General features: G+C 33.2%; 4 protein-coding genes across 8 annotated transcripts; 2 read left to right on the forward strand and 2 right to left on the reverse strand.

The window, feature by feature from the left end:
• Window positions 1–122: 122 nt before the first annotated feature.
• Window positions 123–1,161, reverse strand: LOC129574199 (uncharacterized). The gene is made up of 3 exons (XM_055455806.1): window positions 873–1,161; window positions 484–792; window positions 123–402 (listed from the first exon to the last, which is right to left on the reverse strand). Exons 1-3 carry the CDS (start codon window positions 900–902, stop codon window positions 148–150), a joined length of 594 nt encoding a protein of 197 aa, XP_055311781.1. The 5' UTR covers window positions 903–1,161; the 3' UTR covers window positions 123–147.
• LOC129574197 (phospholipid scramblase 1-like) lies at window positions 1,155–8,769 on the forward strand. 4 transcript variants are annotated; one of them, XM_055455801.1, is made up of 8 exons: window positions 1,155–1,270; window positions 1,839–2,028; window positions 2,114–2,294; window positions 5,339–5,537; window positions 5,631–5,925; window positions 6,071–6,132; window positions 6,197–6,293; window positions 6,369–8,769. In XM_055455801.1, exons 2-8 carry the CDS (start codon window positions 1,894–1,896, stop codon window positions 6,426–6,428), a joined length of 1,029 nt encoding a protein of 342 aa, XP_055311776.1. In that variant the 5' UTR covers window positions 1,155–1,270; window positions 1,839–1,893; the 3' UTR covers window positions 6,429–8,769. The 4 variants fall into 4 exon arrangements, with proteins under 4 accessions (XP_055311776.1, XP_055311777.1, XP_055311778.1 ...); XM_055455802.1 differs by having other exon boundaries at window positions 1,180–1,270; window positions 1,836–2,028; XM_055455803.1 differs by lacking the exon at window positions 1,155–1,270 and adding an exon at window positions 1,733–1,750.
• LOC129574198 (transmembrane protein 192-like) lies at window positions 3,518–4,506 on the forward strand. Its single transcript, XM_055455805.1, has one exon. It carries the CDS (start codon window positions 3,562–3,564, stop codon window positions 4,303–4,305), a length of 744 nt encoding a protein of 247 aa, XP_055311780.1. The 5' UTR covers window positions 3,518–3,561; the 3' UTR covers window positions 4,306–4,506.
• Window positions 8,751–13,165, reverse strand: LOC129574190 (uncharacterized). 2 transcript variants are annotated; one of them, XM_055455787.1, is made up of 12 exons: window positions 12,627–13,165; window positions 12,281–12,561; window positions 12,088–12,210; window positions 10,520–11,166; window positions 10,299–10,450; window positions 9,820–10,238; window positions 9,654–9,740; window positions 9,516–9,587; window positions 9,403–9,451; window positions 9,209–9,324; window positions 9,054–9,133; window positions 8,751–8,981 (listed from the first exon to the last, which is right to left on the reverse strand). In XM_055455787.1, the coding sequence occupies exons 1-12, from the start codon at window positions 13,084–13,086 to the stop codon at window positions 8,762–8,764; spliced, it is 2,706 nt and encodes a 901-aa protein (XP_055311762.1). In that variant the 5' UTR covers window positions 13,087–13,165; the 3' UTR covers window positions 8,751–8,761. The 2 variants fall into 2 exon arrangements, with proteins under 2 accessions (XP_055311762.1, XP_055311761.1); XM_055455786.1 differs by having other exon boundaries at window positions 9,209–9,348; window positions 12,627–13,146.
• Window positions 13,166–17,253: the final 4,088 nt, after the last annotated feature.

The raw sequence follows: 17,253 nt of genomic DNA on the forward strand, positions 1-17,253 counted from the left end.
ATATGTTTGTTTTCTATCCTATGTAGATCCATATGCTGCAAGAAGATCGAGTGATCCTTCGCAATGGATTTTATATATAATAATCAGTTTCTTATATTTATTAGAAATTGAAACAAAAATGATTTAGTGTAAATTGGATTTATTGCTCTACATCCGTTTTAGTTCTGCCAATACTTGTTTTATGCGCACTCTTGCTATTTGTTGGTTTTTCACTTTCAAATAACGTAATTCATTGGCTACGTATTGTCCAAATAAGAGGTTACAATCGTCCAGCGGTTGGATGTCTAGCGATACAGATTGATTTAACTGCGGATATGAGTCTATATGTGTTGGCGATTGGTCAGTAAAAGCTGAGTTCATCTCCAAGTGTTTACAATAGTTTGAATTTCGTTTTGGAATTTGCTAATTTTTTTTAGAGAAAATAAAGATGAAATTTTTCAATGCCATTCAATTACTTTGAATTTTTAACTGCCCAATACTCACATGCCTCGCATTTGTTTCCGAGAATCCCATGATTTCTTTCATTATATCAAAGAATATCCAATTGCTGACACATTTATTATTTTCACCCATAGTAGTTACTTTTCTTCGGTTAAAGTTTCTGATCTCACCATTGAATTGGCATCTCAAGTTATGAATTTTCCGATTTATTTCCGAGCCAGTGGTGTCAAATTTATCGGCTAGTACAGAGATTGCCTCTGCTCTCTTCGATTTTAGGCCATAATCTCGATTCGATGGGTCCCACAATACTCGAAGCTCACGGTAAAAACTCAATAAATCGAAAGTCTCTTCCTAATAACATAGTTAGTGCATAGTTTATATATTTTGAATGTTCCATTTGATCAGATTTTGGATGTCCAATGAACACTTACCAGTGTCCACTTACGTATTTCAGTGCTCATTTTGCGTTGAATATTATGATTATATCCCGCATTATCCCTTTCTCAAAATCAATTTGTACATAAAATTTCGAAATTTATTCCCACTTCTTGGATAATTGTAAACAATTTTTGTATGTATATTAATACTGCCGTGAACAGATTCTACAGAAGAAGTTATACTTTTATTATTATTATTACTTATGCACATATGTATGCATACATATATACGTTTAGAAAGTTGAATGGATTGAATGTATTCATTCTACGATGACAGTTTCTTTGACACTTACGTGTGTGCATTACATTCATTGCATTTTTCATAAAACCAAATGAGTATATTTTAAACGTTTCAAACACTTATTTGGTAGCTATTTGTTTAGCTAAATTGGGTAAGTTTTCTTTTTTTTAGGCATCAAAATATGAATAAATATGTTGGAAATGTATAAATCGTGTGTTTTCAGTAGTTTACCAATGTTGTTATCAAAATATGTGAATCTTCAAAAAAGTTTTCAAGTCGTGTAAGCAGCTCGTATATAAACATTACAATCAAACGATTTTCTAAATGAAATTTTGGTATTAAACATTGAACTGGTTCAAATAGTGAAATTACAAATGGAAATGATAACCAGTAGAAACAGCATAAGGTTGTTGATAAGTTTACTTTTTAGAAAGTTTTTTCTTTCACCGAATGACATCACCATTGAAAATTCATAGTTTTCATAATAATAGTTATAATAATAATAATAAACGAACGTCATTGGTTTATGAAAATTCCTAGGAAAATTCCTGAGATCCTGTGAAAATGAAATTAAAATGAATGAAATTTACATATATCTCAAGTGTGCTTCTTTCTAAAGATTAATTACAAAGTAAAATAATATAGCGAGATTGACGATAATAATTAGTACAAATTAGTACCGCCCAATATTAATTGATGAATTAATTACCATTAAGCAGGTCGGTCTAGATAGAGCTCAGAAATAGAGAAGATTAAAAACGTGAATTTGTAAAAATGTCTTACAATCCGAATGCACCATACACTCCCAATTTCCCGGCTGCAGGTGGGTATCCGCCGCCTAAGCAGGATAATCAAGGATATGCTCCACCACCTGGAATGGATCAGGGTTATGCACCACCACCTGGAATGGTAAAAAATGTGTTTCTTTTAAATTATATTATTGCTAGTTAATAGTTGATTTGTTCCATTACGCCCAATATATTTGTACTTGTAGGGTTTTCAACCAACGCCACAGCCGCATTCATATCATCCCCAGCCCCAGCCCCAGCCCCAGCCCCAACCTCAACCGCAACCGCATCAATTTCCACCAAATCCGCACCAATTTCCAACTAATCCGCACCAATATCAACCGGTTCCGACAGGACCCATCGTTACACAACCGTTGGCCGATTCTGGTAAGTAGTTAAGGTGAAAATACAGTGGGAATATCTCAAGTCGTTAGGTGAATAAATTGATTATGGTTATGAATTGCTTGATCGATTCATTTGAAATGAAAAGAATGACAAAAACATCATCGCTTAGCCACTAAACCGACAAAAAGTGGTATTTTTGTTCTCCGGTTGTGGTATGGAGCAATTGAGCACAAATTTAAAAGATAATGAGTTTGTTTTTAAAAAATCGTGGTACCAAGCTGATCAACGCACCAAAAATGGCAATGCTCTGGTTCCTTGTTTAATATATGTGGCCCTATTTTATAATCAACATATTCGGTAGAGGTTCATCTCGTTGTTGTTATAAATATTGCAAAATGATCATTGGAGTACTTATCAAGCGTTTTCATGAACATGTACATTCATATATGTGATTTTATGTTTTTGATAAGTTGTTTTACTAAAAAAAAAACAAACGGAAATAATAACGTGTTTGTAAACTCAATAATGATTGTAAACAACAACGAAGAATGATAGCATTTGGTTGTTTTCTTTCGGATTGAAATGCGTTCGAAGATGCAAGGAACGATTCAATAAGGTCAATTTGTCACGTTCATGTTATTTACGTGCAAGACTTCTCAGTTTAATTTATAAATATGTATGTAAAACAATGATTGAAAACAATTGACGCTACCTAGAGAAATATTTTTAAAGACTGAAATAATGAAGAAGAAGTTAAATTCATTCTTGAAATATTCTCTGTCGTGGCATCTTCAACAATGGTTGTGTATATTTTAGATAAGCAGATCCAATTAAGAGTAATCAGTAGACACAGAAATGGTTCATTGGAAATGTCCAAAATCCTCTGTGTTGTACATCACAAGGAGCGCTGAAAAGTCATTTGTATGATTACGATTGAAAAACATTGGTCGCATTATTTATTCTTTTGGTTGATTGTTGTTTTTGCGCTTGCATTCGATTTGCGATAAATAAATAATCAGTTGAACTGTATACAAGCGTATATATTCGACGAACAAAACCATTCCAAGATGCACATTAAATGAAAATGTATTCAATCTGTCTTCGTGATAATTCATGATCACCATGATGTAGGTACATAAAACATCTTAAGTTCAATTTGTAGCAACATTCGATTAAATTCAATGGGCCAGTTAAGTTACAGTACAGAAACAATTCACAGAGATTGAATGTTTTGAGTCGTGCAATATTTGTTGATAGAATATATTCGAGGTGATTGTGAAGTGTTGTGTTTTTAAAAAAGCAACAAAAAATGACCACATACGGAACTGATGAAATTTTCAACCATCAAAGCAATTCTGAATTCAGTAGTGGCTGCTTTAAGCAAAACTATTCCTTGAATTTGTATACGAGTCATTTAGCGGCGTTACACTTGCTTTTGTCGATGCTAATTTTCGTTACTGGTGTTTACTTAGAGTTGCAATGGCTAACTGAGGAAAGTTGTCGAACATACTATGTTATGGTCTACATTCGATGTGCGTTTTGGATAGCTACACTCGTGATAGATATCTTGGTCACACGCCGGCACAACGATTTACGCCGACAAGGATATCATGATTTTTATCGTAAAAAAATTTTAACGTATAAAAATGCGCCATTGTGTATTGTAACACTGTGGAATATGATCATATTCCTGGTGCAAACGATTATGGTGGAAGCCTATGATGGAACACAGTTTTCGTTACACTGTCAAAAAGGTGTACAGTGCATTTTTTGTGGCTTAGAAACGATACTTCTGATGATTGTCCATGGAACATACATAATGAAAGTGTACCATTTCAACAGTATACATTCACTACCAGACGCGTTGCGTGACATTGAACAACCATTTATCGGTTCCTTAGGCATAACTATTGAGAATGTCAAAGTAGCCGATCTTCTTGAAAAGCAAGCCGATTTAATTTATTACCTCAAAGAGCAAAACTTCAACCTGAAGAGAAAACTGCTCCAGCTTAGTCAGCGATCGAATGAATTTGGCAGCTATCAAAAGATATAACACCAACAATTCCGAACGCAAACGATGGTTTGCAATGCGAGTCGTTTGAAAAAAAAATTTATAACACAATCTATTAAAATGAATCCCAGTATACTTTTACGAAACAAAAAATGTCACGAAAATGACCATCATTTTAGTTAGAAAATAAATCTTAGCAAAGTATGTCAACTAATAAAAGAAACTACTTGAATTTCAGACAAATTGAGCGTTTGTTTAATGTAATTTTTATTATGCGGACAAATGTAGAGAAAACGCACACAATATGATTGAAATGATGAAATGTTTCACTTATCTTTACATTTTCTGATTCTCCTCGTAATCAAAGTGATAACGCAAAAATAAACAAAAGAAATAGCTCTTTTGCTGTTGTTGACAGTTGTGTATTGAAAACATCTCTAATATGTTTTATATCTGTATAAAAACGGTGAAATTTTCAACAACTTAAAAACAAATTGTATTTCATCTGTGCACCGATACATCGTAGCCAAATCAAACATTCAATTTCACCAAAAGTAACCTCAAGTCTCAAAGTAGAATATATTAAAGGCGATCCGTGACGATTGACATTGCAATGAAAACCATGCAAATTTGCAAAGATGTCGAATTTGGGAAATAATTCTGTTGGTCCAATTGCCACGGCCATATTTACAATCAAAATGCATAATTTTAAAACTGCAAGTCTCAGAAATCTTGTGAAATGCATTCGTAAAAAACTTAAATTGAACAAATCACCAAAAAACAAGGGATATGGGCAATTTTTCAGTGATGAAGAAAAGAGGTATTGCACATTTGAATAGTATTTTACACAAAAATATAATATTTTGGTCCTTTTCCATTGGAATATGAGCCTAACTACTTGCACGATTTTGTAAACACTGTGCCTTACTTCTGCATGTACAATGTACATGCACACGGTGTGCTGGAACTGTGCATATAGTGGTCTGGAAATTATGTTTTTGAATTCATTATTGAAAATCTTTCATTGAGATCAAATACTATTTCACACTGATAAATATGTTTCATTTGATACTAGGTGGCTGGATGAATATTCCGCTCGGCGCCATTCCGAACTGTCCCCCAGGATTGGAATATCTTACTACTATTGATCAACTTTTAGTCAAGCAAAAAGTTGAACTTCTTGAGGCATTTACCGGTTTCGAAACGAATAACAAGTTCACAATAAAAAACAGTTTAGGTCAAAAGGTGTACTGGGCTGTCGAGGAAAATGATTGGCATGTTTTTTCAACCCACTATATCTACTTATTAGTCGAAATCTATAATATTCACTAATCTTACTTCCTTTTTTCAACAAATTTCTCTTATAGTTGCACCCGCAACTGCTGCGGTCCTGCTCGGCCATTCGACATGAAAATCATGGATATTTACAAAAATCAAGTCATTCATTTGAATCGTCCGTTAGCATGCTCCAGCTGCTGGTTCCCCTGTTGTTTGCAAACGATGGAGGTATCAGCACCGCCCGGAAATGTGATCGGGCGCATTGAACAGGAATGGTCGCTATGTTTTCCATGCTTTGCTATTAAAAATCAGACTGGAGAGACAGTTCTTCGGATAGAAGGTCCATTGTGTACATTCAGTTTGTGCGGAGATGTTGAATTCAAGGTTTTTATCTCCTTACTATTCATATTTTTAATCCATTGGAATTGTTCAGATAAGAAAATCCAAAAATAAATACTTTAACCCGCTTATGACAGTGTATCAAACAATCCTAGAACAGTCGTGAATATTTTTCTTTTTTACATTGTAGATCGTTACGATGAATGGTGATGAAGTTGGTAAAATTTCGAAGCAATGGTCTGGTATAGCACGGTAAGTAATAGGACTAAACATTTAGCGTACGAAAAACCTAATTAAATTTCAATTTTTTTCATAGTGAAATGTTCACGGATGCTGATTTCTTTGGAATCAATTTCCCGATGGATTTGGACGTTCGGATGAAAGCAGTTATGCTTGGAGCATGCTTTTTGATTGTAAGCAATTCGAACAGGATTTCAACAGATCTGAAATTATTAGCAAATATTCATTATTTTCTTTCATCTTCTTAGGATGCAATGTTCTTTGAAAAGGCAGGAAACCAAGAAAATGATCGTCCAGGAATGTTTTAAATGTCGGATTCATGAAAAACCATTGATTGAACAGAAAATGCCATTCATTTTTCATTCGCGAAATGTTCTGAAAACATCTTGAGCGAACAAATTTTTAAACATACTCTCTTTTTACAAAACAAATCTAAAACATGAGATGGTAGATGAATTCAGTTCTACCAATCAGCCGAGTTCGACCGATGAAAATAATCCATTACGACCCAATCTATTATTGAATTGAACAATTTAAATGCATTTCATTGTCGAATAGTTTGGAATATTTTACCAATTTTTCAAATCAAAAACCGCAACATCTAGCTCTGCCTTAGTTGCTATCATTGAAGAATTCGCGAACAACACCTGCTTATCTTCACATTTTGAACAATTGTAGAGCGCCATCCATAATTGACGGCAAAATCATCTGTAAATAGCCGTAAGTGATTTCGACATATTGTGAAATGTTGCGAAATCACACCAATTAGTACTGAATTTTGCCGTCATTTATGGACGGCGCTCTACAATTTCACACTTCGTATTTTGTATGTATTCAATACAAGATTATATGCGTGTGGCGAACAAGCAGCGAATTCAGAAAAAACCCTACAATATTACTGTCGATTCCGATCAATTCGGCTGACAGAAAGACCGCAATGCTTTTCTCACTACTTTCTTCATTTTTTTTCTCTTTATATACAAATGCCCAAGAAAAGAGACTTCGACGCTGCCAAAGAGGTTCTAAATGATTATTAAAACACCCTAGTATGTCCTCGCAATGACAACCAAATATGATTCAAATACTAACGCAGCAGATCTAAATATTAGCTTTTGATATAATGAATGAATAATGTATTTTTTCACATATATATTTTTTCAAATGACCAAACCGAATATACAATCGGTTTCAACCATTTACAAAACGCGTACAATATTTCAACTTAAAAAAGTTTTCCTCATAAACTCTAATCGAATATATTCATTGATAAAACTATATATATATAATACATTTAAATTATAATCTGCAGTTTTAAACGCCCTCAAAATGCTATTGTAATTTATACAATATTTTTGAAGTAGCTAGTGTCACACATTTTGAACGTATTGCAGAATAATTTTGTAAATTTTCACAACAAATAAATATGGAAAAATATTTCAAAAACCTGCAGAATATATGGATGTTAACACAATTTTTTGAAGATGCTTTCAGATTGAAAACTATCGAAATTCAAGTCCCACATTCACAGCAGCCAAAAGCCAATTTTTATTGTAATTTTTTCGTAATTTCATTCAGTTGGCTTCAATTTTATATGCGTCACAGAAATATCTGTTTCACAAATGAATGAACGTTCTTCTTTCACTGTATGTACATATTGTCTATTTCAACAGGGAAGTCGAAGAAACTAGCAAATAGGTGTTAGCACTTAGTAGAACCCTTAGTACTTAGCACTTAGCCAAAACATAGAAAACTTAGGCCCTGCCCGGTGACATTTTATACAAAACCAACCCAACCCAAAAAAAAAAGTTCTACGCACCCTACATAAAAAATGTCTGAGTGCTAAGTGCTTAGTGCTATGTACTATGTACCCAAAAAAAATTCCAATTGCTAAGTGGACTCAATCCACTACATTTTAACTGATATTATTGCAAACAAGGAAATTTTTGTCTATTCATTCATTTTTACTTAGGATTCGCATTTTTTCAAGTAAAGATAATTTTTCCTATTAAAATAAAGACAAACATTAAATAATTTTTCATTGTTCTTTTCTACTTCATTTAAACAGTGAAGAAAGTATACAAATTTATTTATACAGCACAATTGCAAAAGAAGCATCTCTCACAAAACGTAACAGTGAAAAAAACTTCTATTTTGAAAGATATCTTCATTTTCATTGATTTTTCAAATACATCCAGAAAACGCAACTTTTTACTAATTGCAACTGGCTCCGTTGCTTATGTATATGTATATCTTAGAGGTTACCTTCAATGGCGAATATATTTCATTGTTTTTTATATAAAAAATATTTCCGACACTTCTAGATTTATATCTAATTTAAAGAGAAAAAAAACGTTTGCATTACAATTTTTGAAATATTTGTAAGGAATTAAACGGTGATCGGCATTCCAAATTCGATGTCTCGTTGCTATTATACATTCAGAGATTAGTATACGCCACCGCAAGCCTTGCACAATGTTAACGACGTATGACCAAAATGAATTTATGTAAATTCGATCACCGATCACGGTATTTAAACAGTAATTGAAATGGTTATTATTAAATCTATTGAACGAATCAAGTTTTTTTTTGTTTTTTTAAGCTATTATTGTTTTTGAAATAAAAGTCTTAAGTTTTTGCACAATTATTCAATCAACGGATTGTATTTATTTAAAAAATTTCTCAAAAAAATTTCACGAGCACCAGGTAAATTCATGTGGATCGAATTCCATTCTCGATAGCATATTTGAACAACGTCATATCCCAATATACTCAGATGTCGTGCTTGAAGACGATTAAATCCGCGCAGTGCTTTTGTGTCATTCAAACGAAACGAATGGTTCAACAATGGTATAATGGCCACTCTAGAATTAAAAAAATCAGATATTAATTAATTTCCATTTAAATCGATTTTTTATTCATCGACTAATCCTCACTTATTCAGTGATTGGCTTCCTTCATCGAATGGTGGATAAACCAGTTGTTTATGTGAGTTAAAATATATGACGAAGGGTATCTGGGGAAGAATTCATAGAATTACTACTTGTTTTCTTTTAAAAATGAGATATAATGAAAAATTCTATCAAATTACACGATATCCGTATGGGGTAAGATGATTTGTTCTAATCATATTTTGGTCACCACCAACGTATGACAGCAACATTTTATATATATCGTTGAAGTAGGGGCTGGATTGGCCATTTTTTTCTATCAGTGAAAAATGTATTTTAACTTAAATTTATTAATTAATTTTCCAATAAAAGTATATTTATAATCTTGACTCACCAGCTGCTGCTAGTTGTGCAAAATTTTGTTGGAACCACGGCACTCCAGCCTGCAATAATGAAATAATTATCATTTATATTATACAAATTATACAAATCAATTCGATCAATCACCTCCGGATAGTCCAGACACACCGCCCTATTTAGCTGCATCACAATATTTAAAAGGTTCTTTGGATAACTTCTCTGGAAATTTATGACAAATTTAACTATTAATTATTTCTCCTCAATTTCGCAACGGTCGTTATTTACCGCATCATACATCAGAGCCAACTCCTTTTCTAACCGAGTAACGAAATCTATATTGAACACTCGACTTATTAAATCTAATGTTAGAACCTGATGAAAAATTCAAATGAATTTTATTTATTTTTCGTCGTTTGTGTAATTTCTTGTTTCTGTGTTTCCAAAATCATACCTGATAAAAGCTGAATGCTAAACATGCTTGAACGACTAACCAAGCCGGCATCAGTTCGAAGTCACGGTTTATGATTCGAGTAAAATTATCAAAATCAAACAGTTCGGCATTCAGATATTGGCTTTTCGGCGTCCCAGTTTTGTCTTCATTCAAAATCGGTTGAGAATTCACGTACGGTTCATAGCCCATTGAAAATAAATAAAACAATAAATAGGCTACAGTATCGCCACCCACAATATCCCGATGTTCATTAACAAATTTCAGCATGTGCTCGCATAGCCTCGGTACGACGAACACTATTTTATTAAGACTACTCGTTACGATCTGGATCGTGCGGGCTGTGATGATAACATCATCTGAGGAACAAATCTCTTCAAGTTTTCTAATTAATTTGTCAAGAGTGTGGGTCTTTTTTAGCACTGAAAAGAAAAATCAATAAGTATTTCAACTCTCAAAAGCATAAAGCTCGATAATCGTACCCTTTTGATTGGCATACGCTCTTATGAGTAAGCAAATCGAATCAATTTGAATCGTTCTTCGTCCATCAATCATTCGTTCTATGCAAGCATCAACAACGTTTTCCAAACGTCCGATACGATCAATAACTTTGGCTGCCATCCTTCGATTTACACTAAAAAAGAGCGTATTACCTCATTCATATCAATATGTTTATTCTCCTATATTTCCGAAATCATCATACCTCTTTGGGATTCCATTACGATGAAAAGTTTCTATTCCGATGGAAATGTCGATAATTTCGTTGGCCGTGAACTGGGGCGCCATTTCTTCAATTTTCTTCACAAAATACTCGGGAAGCGTAATTTGATCAAATATTGGGTCATTGGCATATCCGATTATAAACGTGGCCATATTGGCTATGCGATGCGGCAACCATGCCGAAATTCCATATTTAACTTCGATCAACACTAATTCTTTCAACAATGATTCAAATTTCTGGCACCGGTATCTGCTAGCCAGCCCCTTTTGTAACAAACAATATCGATACGAAAGAGTTGACAATGTGAAATCTATGTCTAACGCTTGTGTGCTTATGTTGGCCAAATCTTCGGTCATTTTTTCCCAATATTTTTTGTAGATATCCTTGACACTGATATATCGTTTATGTTTCAGAATGGCAAACAGTTGATCATTTTTTATTGTGTTTTCGGAACCTGAATTGGCCAATATTGTCAGCATATCTCGAGAAACTGATTCCAAGTGATCGGGCAAATACTTGGATAAGCGACAGTAGATTAGATCAAGATCAGTAGACTTGTCCGTTCGTGATTCGGCCGCTTTTACAATTTCCGGTATGATTGATGCAGGCTCGTTTATTACATCTCGCGTCTAAAAGTTCGCATAGAGAAATATTATTTGGAAAAATTCTAAAAATATACCTACATTGAAAAATGCACTAGTAAAGGCTTCAAAGTGAAACGCGTCGATTTCAAATTTGAATATACAGATCGATAGGATATGAAAAAAAATTATTTTGACAAAAGGGCAGCGGCCCGTTTTCGGTCATAGTGGGAATAGACCCACCCCATTTCCAAAACTTCATCTGATCAAAAAATGATGTTGTTCAGAATGAAAAGAAATTTTTTTCGGGGCAGCCTCCCTCCCATTTTTTCCACACCTCATGGGGTTGGTGGGTCTCCTACCCAGAGATTACATTTTTTGGACCTGGAACCCAAAAATTCGGATTCTCCATACCCAAATTAGTGGGAATATGTATTTTTCCAACGGCCCACTGCACCGTCTCCCAGAAACTGAACTGGCAAGAATTGCTCCCCATCTGAGGATATTACAGAGTCCATTTTCTACCCCTTGGAGTGGAAATTTTGCATACAAATGTATGGCCAACTATACCTAATTTTTTTCGTACTATCTATTTGTGCTTTTGGTCACCCTCCCCGAGCTCGTATTTTGGAGTTCCCCATACAATTTCTGTAAATAGGCTCAAAGCCTCCCTAAATTCCCCGAACAAATTACATTTTTGGATTCCTCGTTAAAAATTACTTTTCGGTTCAGAACACTTCCCTTCGAAAAAAAATCAACGCTTATGCTCTAATTCAAGGCCGAAACACATCATATAAAAACCATAAGATGAATCTTTGTTAAGAGGGGGCCATATCTCCACTATGCCCCAAAATTGGCCGCTGCTCTTTTGTCAAAATTATTATTTTTTTTATATCCAATCGATCGGTATATTCGAATTTGAAATCGACGCGTTTCACTTTGAAACCTTTACAAGTAAATAATATTTACCCAAGCAATATTTTGAAGATCAGAGTTGGATAAATTAGGTATTTCAACACACACAAACAACAAAATGTTTCGAATTATACGCGAATTTTTGAAGGACATATGTTTTCGATAAAATGTCAACATCTGGAAGGAGAAGAAAAGTAGAAATTTAGAAAAATCCACGATTGTTTGTTTTTATATTTGAAATATATACCGTCAATAATTCTTTAAAATTGATTTGTGGGTCGAGATCTTTCAAATATGCTTTCATTTTTGCTTTGTGCATGGTCATAAGTTCTTTGGTTAGAAATCTATCTAAACTTTCAAAATACAGCGTGATGTAGTACAAATCCTGGAAATTGTCACAGTTTTTCAAATATTTGATCATATGTGAATTCGAATCCGCACAAAGTAAATATGGATACACTCTGTCATCATTTTGTTGAGAGAAAATGGCCAGGTTTGACAGCGATTTAAGGGGAAAATCATCTAGATCTGTAAAAGAAATTCATCATTGTTCCTTTTGTAAAACATTTTTTTCATTTTTTTTTATTATTCACCCTTTAGCATATTTGTGACTCGTATGATAAGTTCTCGGTTGATCGTATGATGTAACGGCACGTTCAAAAAATTTAATGCAACCAGTGTTGAAACTACATCGTCGGCTGTCATTTCTTTAATACTATCACAGAGATGTTCGAAGAAAGGATGACTAGTATTGTCTTCGGTCGGATTGCCCAATCGTCCACATTTTTTGGCCAATATCACCGAACTTATGATCGAACGATAATGAGGATCGGAATCTAACAAATCTTTCAACTGAAACTCATTTGATGCATCGAATGACGACCAAACGCTTTTCGTCGAAACGCTTACATTTTCAAGCAACTCATTTATACTATAGATATATTTCAGTTCTGTGCTGGATTGTTTCGCAATAGAAACAAATGGTCTCTGGCACATACAGATCCGAAGTCTCCCTGAATGCAATTTCAAAAGTCCGAATGTTAATAATTTCATTTTTGTATTTACATTTATAGGTTAAAATCTTGATACTGTATACTCAAAAGTCAAATCCTCAAAACTGTCAGAGAAGAGCGACAGCACAGCTGTAGTTATATTGTTTGAAGCTAGATGCATGACTGATGACCCTATTGGTAAAGATATTGGATTTGAAAATTTTCGTTAGACAAACCTCTCAACAAGTATTATCATCATATTTGCTTCTGATTTGAGTAAGCTGTTCATTTTTTTGCATCAAAGTTCTATTCGCATGAGAAGATAAAATTTTAGAATCAAACCATTCAACCTCACTCTTTGAGAGAATTATTAGAATTACCTGTGTGGAGGTAGAATTGGTATAATTATCATCAGCCGAAGTTCCGTTCTTTTCATTGTCCATTACCTTTTCTACATTCGACTTTCCACTTTTCATCTCAAATGCTTGGTTGTTCCATCAGAAACGAGATCTTATCAAAGTATATGAATGGTGAATTATGATGCTTGATACATTGGAGCTACCATTTGACTAATATCACAATCACCCTAGTACTCACCGTGCATAAAATAATGAATGAACTTCCCAACAGACTGAAAATGTCTTTAAAAAAATGTCAAAGTCGAGCTGAAAATCCGAAATGGGTCTCACTTCTCGCTATAGTATTTGAAATAGTTGAGGCAGCATGATATGAAGTGTGTACGATTTTTCATAGATTTAAAAACAAGTTCATGCAAAAATCATTGCAACACATTTTGCCGAAAAAAAAGAATGGTTTTTTGTGGTCACTTTTACATATACATATATTTCATACTGGCATTGTAGAATAGAATTATTTATAAAATGGACTTATGCGCTAAATCTTCAAATTGTTTTCCTTTCATTCTTTCCTTTGTGTCCATTCCATAGAAAAAATCAAGTGAATTCGTTTTTTATCTTTGTTAAATTTGGATTTTGTTTCATTTGCGTTTTTTTCATATCAACTTTTTTAGCCAACTATATATCAATGAAAAATTTATTTAAATATTTTTCGTTCTCTTGGCTCAAACATAAACCATCTTTTCTCCTGTCCTCTGATCTCTTTCATACCCTTTATCTCAATTCAACATAATTTTCATTTGTTTTGTTTAGCTACAAAGCACTGATTTGATTTGAATACACACTGCAAAATGTTTGAGTTTTCTTTTGTAAAAATGAGAGAATGAAAACTGATGTGCTTAGCGAAATGATAGCTACTTATGCAATGAATGGAAAAAAAAAGATTACGGATTAAATAAAATCGGTGGAGAACCATTTAGAAAATGGCAAACATGAACACTTTCTTGTTTTTGATTCACTTAACTTGACGCTGTTTAATTCGTAGATGATGGTCATAGCATGCGATGTCAAGAATTTTATTATTTTCTATTTGTAATTATTTGCTTCGTTTTGTTTTTTGGTTTTTGCTTTACTCGTATCGTTAGAAATATACTATAAAATGCTACGTATTGAATAGTTCGCGCACGAAAATTGCACATTCACATTTGAAAGGAAAAAAATTTAAATGGTTTGGTTCATGATGTGAAATTAGTATTTTGAGTATGTGAAAACGCCGTCTTTTGCCTGAGTACGTGAGTGAGCCTCCTATTTTTATGCTGAGTTGATGTTCTCTCTTATGCTGATTCAAAGTGCTCAGACTTTAATTAAAGTCCAAAGTCAAAAATTTTGTTAGTGGATATTTTTGAAATGTTTCGTTGGCATGAAAATTGTTGGGCCCAATAATGATGTTTTGCATCAAAACATCCGAAGGTTTCATTATTTTTTTGGATTTTTTTGAGATTTTCCGTTAAAGTCCGGACTTTGATATTTTTTTTTCTTTTTTTCGCGTTTTTGGGCGGCTTTATTGATAGAATGGAATGAATTAGGACAATTAATGATGATCTGGCGCAAAAGCCGTCAGTAATATACCTATTTTTTTGGATTTTTTTTCGATTTTTAAAATTTTTCACGACATTTTTTTTTCGTTTTTCCTGGCATTTTTCGCAAAATTTCAATGCGATTGAACATATTTGGGCATAAGAAGAGGTTATACATTGGAATTTTTCAATTTTTTCCGATTTTTTGTAATTTTTTTGCAAAATTTTTGAAGTCCTATAACTTCTCAACGACTCGGAGTAGAGCAATAGTGTCTGTGGCAACTTTTTAGTACTCCTCAAAACCTTTGCATACCATGTTCTAAAAGTACTAAAAATGTACTAAAATCTAGTAAATGTTGAAAACCGTAAAAATACCCAAAAGTAAAGGTTTTCCACAATTTAGTACTCCGGACTTTAACGGAAAATCTCAAAAAAATCCAAAAAAATAATGAAACCTTCGAATGTTTCGATGCAAAACATCATTATTGGGCCCAACAATTTTCATGCCAACGAAACATTTCAAAAATATCCACTAACAAAATTTTTGACTTTGGACTTTAATTAAAGTCTGAGCACTTTGAATCAGCATTAGTATTTCATATCTTAGTGCTTCAATTAGGCCGAATGCCCAACAAATTTGGTCGATTGCATCGAATGAAAACTAAGAAAATAGAGCATTCGGGTTTGAGTTATAATAATATATGCATACATACATATGTGTGGGGGAGGAGAAGCAAAAAGATTTGTTTAAAAGAAATCGCAATTGGGTTTTGTGGTTTTTTTTTCTTTTCTCTATATATTTCCATATCATATAAAAAAAGAGAGCTACAGACGTATTAAATGTATGTTGTTTTTACACTTAATCGATGAATTTGTCGGTACTGACAATTTTCCATTAATACTTCTAAAAATAGTACAAGTTGTTTTTTTTAGGTATTTTTGAGTTATTTCTTAATGCTTTAAAAAAATCGAAAAGAAAAAAATTACAAATGAAAAATTATAATAAAAATGAATGCAGGCGGTATACATTGACGAAAAAACATTGGTTTCATTTCTTCATATAAAGCGATATACAAATACAATTTAAATGCAAAAAACACTGCGTTTTTTTACTCAATTTATTTTTTTTCTTTCCTTGATGCTTTAAATTAATATTACACGGGTTTTACTAATTTAATATATATTCATAATAATTTCTTTGTGTCTCATTGTTCTATATTGTTTTGTAGCGATTTTTTTCTCTTTCGTTTTCATTGGATGTAAATTAGCTGTCCGTTTTGTTGTTGTTGTGTTTATCCTTTAAAAAAAATGTATAAAAAGGGAGAAAAAACATGATGGTGTAGAAAAATGATGTTCAATGCTTTGATTTCTCGTTATTGTTTTGCCGCTTGACTATGAGTGTGAATGATTTCGTGTAATGGTGAATAAAAATGATCGCGTTGGTAGCAGCTGTATTTATTATGCGCGTATTTGTTTGTTTTTGTTTATGTCTAACATTATCGATGGTTCTCGGTTGCTATATTATCCCTACTATTTGCTTCTAAATCGAGACAGAAAAAAAAATCGTCATAAAAAAATGTGGATTTTTTTTTCTTTCAGAGTGTTAATTTAAAGTTCGTACTTTATATGTAAATACGTATAATTCGTCACTTGCTTTTCTGAATGCTCCTCCTGTGTTGATGGTGTTTTTGGTTATGACTTTGTAATTTATATTTATTACGCCGCACTCTGTTCGGTTCTGATGTGTTTGTTTGTGTCTTGTCTGTGATGTTGCGTGATTTGTGCATAGTTGTGTGTGACAATTGTGTGTCGTTTTATTTGATAAAAGCGGTAAATCAATTTAGTTTAAAAATATTTTTTACTTCCGTTGAATGTGTGCGTATGGAATTTAATTTTTGGCGACCTTGACAAATGTGAAGCATTCGGATTCAAAGCACTTGAAACACGATTAAATGGCATACAATGTATGAACAAACTACTGACACAAACCCGTAGAAAATATAGCAAGTTGTTGTTGTCGACCGACGCGTCGATCAATTTCCTTAATCCGACTTGTGTGAGATGGGGGAATCGCGACGATGAAGAAGAACAATTTAAAAGCAAAAATTGAAAGCAAATAATCACACCCAAAATCGCATGAAGAAATTGTGCTGCGGTTCGCGGTTGTCATAATAATCATTTCATATGGAATTGTATATTCACTAAATGTCATGCAACGTACTTATTGCAAAAAAGAGATGTGTTTGTAGTATGTATATATGTTTGTTCGCTCTTTTCGTTTGATTCGCGTTTTAG

This window comes from Sitodiplosis mosellana, unplaced genomic scaffold (assembly GCF_009176505.1).
Source record: "Sitodiplosis mosellana isolate CC-2019 unplaced genomic scaffold, AAFC_SMos_1.0 Smas_scaffold_6150, whole genome shotgun sequence".
In the NCBI taxonomy this organism is placed as follows: Eukaryota; Metazoa; Arthropoda; class Insecta; order Diptera; family Cecidomyiidae; genus Sitodiplosis; species Sitodiplosis mosellana.

Bases quoted from the DNA above. Each gene is read 5' to 3' on its own strand.
- LOC129574199 (XM_055455806.1), bottom strand. From the start codon at position 902: ATGAGCACTGAAATACGTAAGTGGACACTG. The intron at 793-872 runs GTAAGTGTTCAT...CTATGTTATTAG, and splicing joins AAATACGTAAGTGGACACTG to GAAGAGACTTTCGATTTATT. The intron at 403-483 runs GTGAGTATTGGG...AAAAAAAATTAG, and splicing joins CGGAAACAAATGCGAGGCAT to CAAATTCCAAAACGAAATTC.
- LOC129574197 (XM_055455801.1), top strand. From the start codon at position 1,894: ATGTCTTACAATCCGAATGCACCATACACTCCCAATTTCCCGGCTGCA. The intron at 5,538-5,630 runs GCATGTTTTTTC...TTTCTCTTATAG, and splicing joins GCTGTCGAGGAAAATGATTG to TTGCACCCGCAACTGCTGCG. The intron at 5,926-6,070 runs GTTTTTATCTCC...TTTACATTGTAG, and splicing joins GCGGAGATGTTGAATTCAAG to ATCGTTACGATGAATGGTGA.
- LOC129574198 (XM_055455805.1), top strand. From the start codon at position 3,562: ATGACCACATACGGAACTGATGAAATTTTCAACCATCAAAGCAATTCT.
- LOC129574190 (XM_055455786.1), bottom strand. From the start codon at position 13,086: ATGAAATTATTAACATTCGGACTTTTGAAATTGCATTCAGGGAGACTT. The intron at 9,741-9,819 runs GTATGATTTTGG...ATTTTTCATCAG, and splicing joins TAGCATTCAGCTTTTATCAG to GTTCTAACATTAGATTTAAT. The intron at 8,982-9,053 runs GTGAGGATTAGT...TTTTAATTCTAG, and splicing joins GGAAGCCAATCACTGAATAA to AGTGGCCATTATACCATTGT.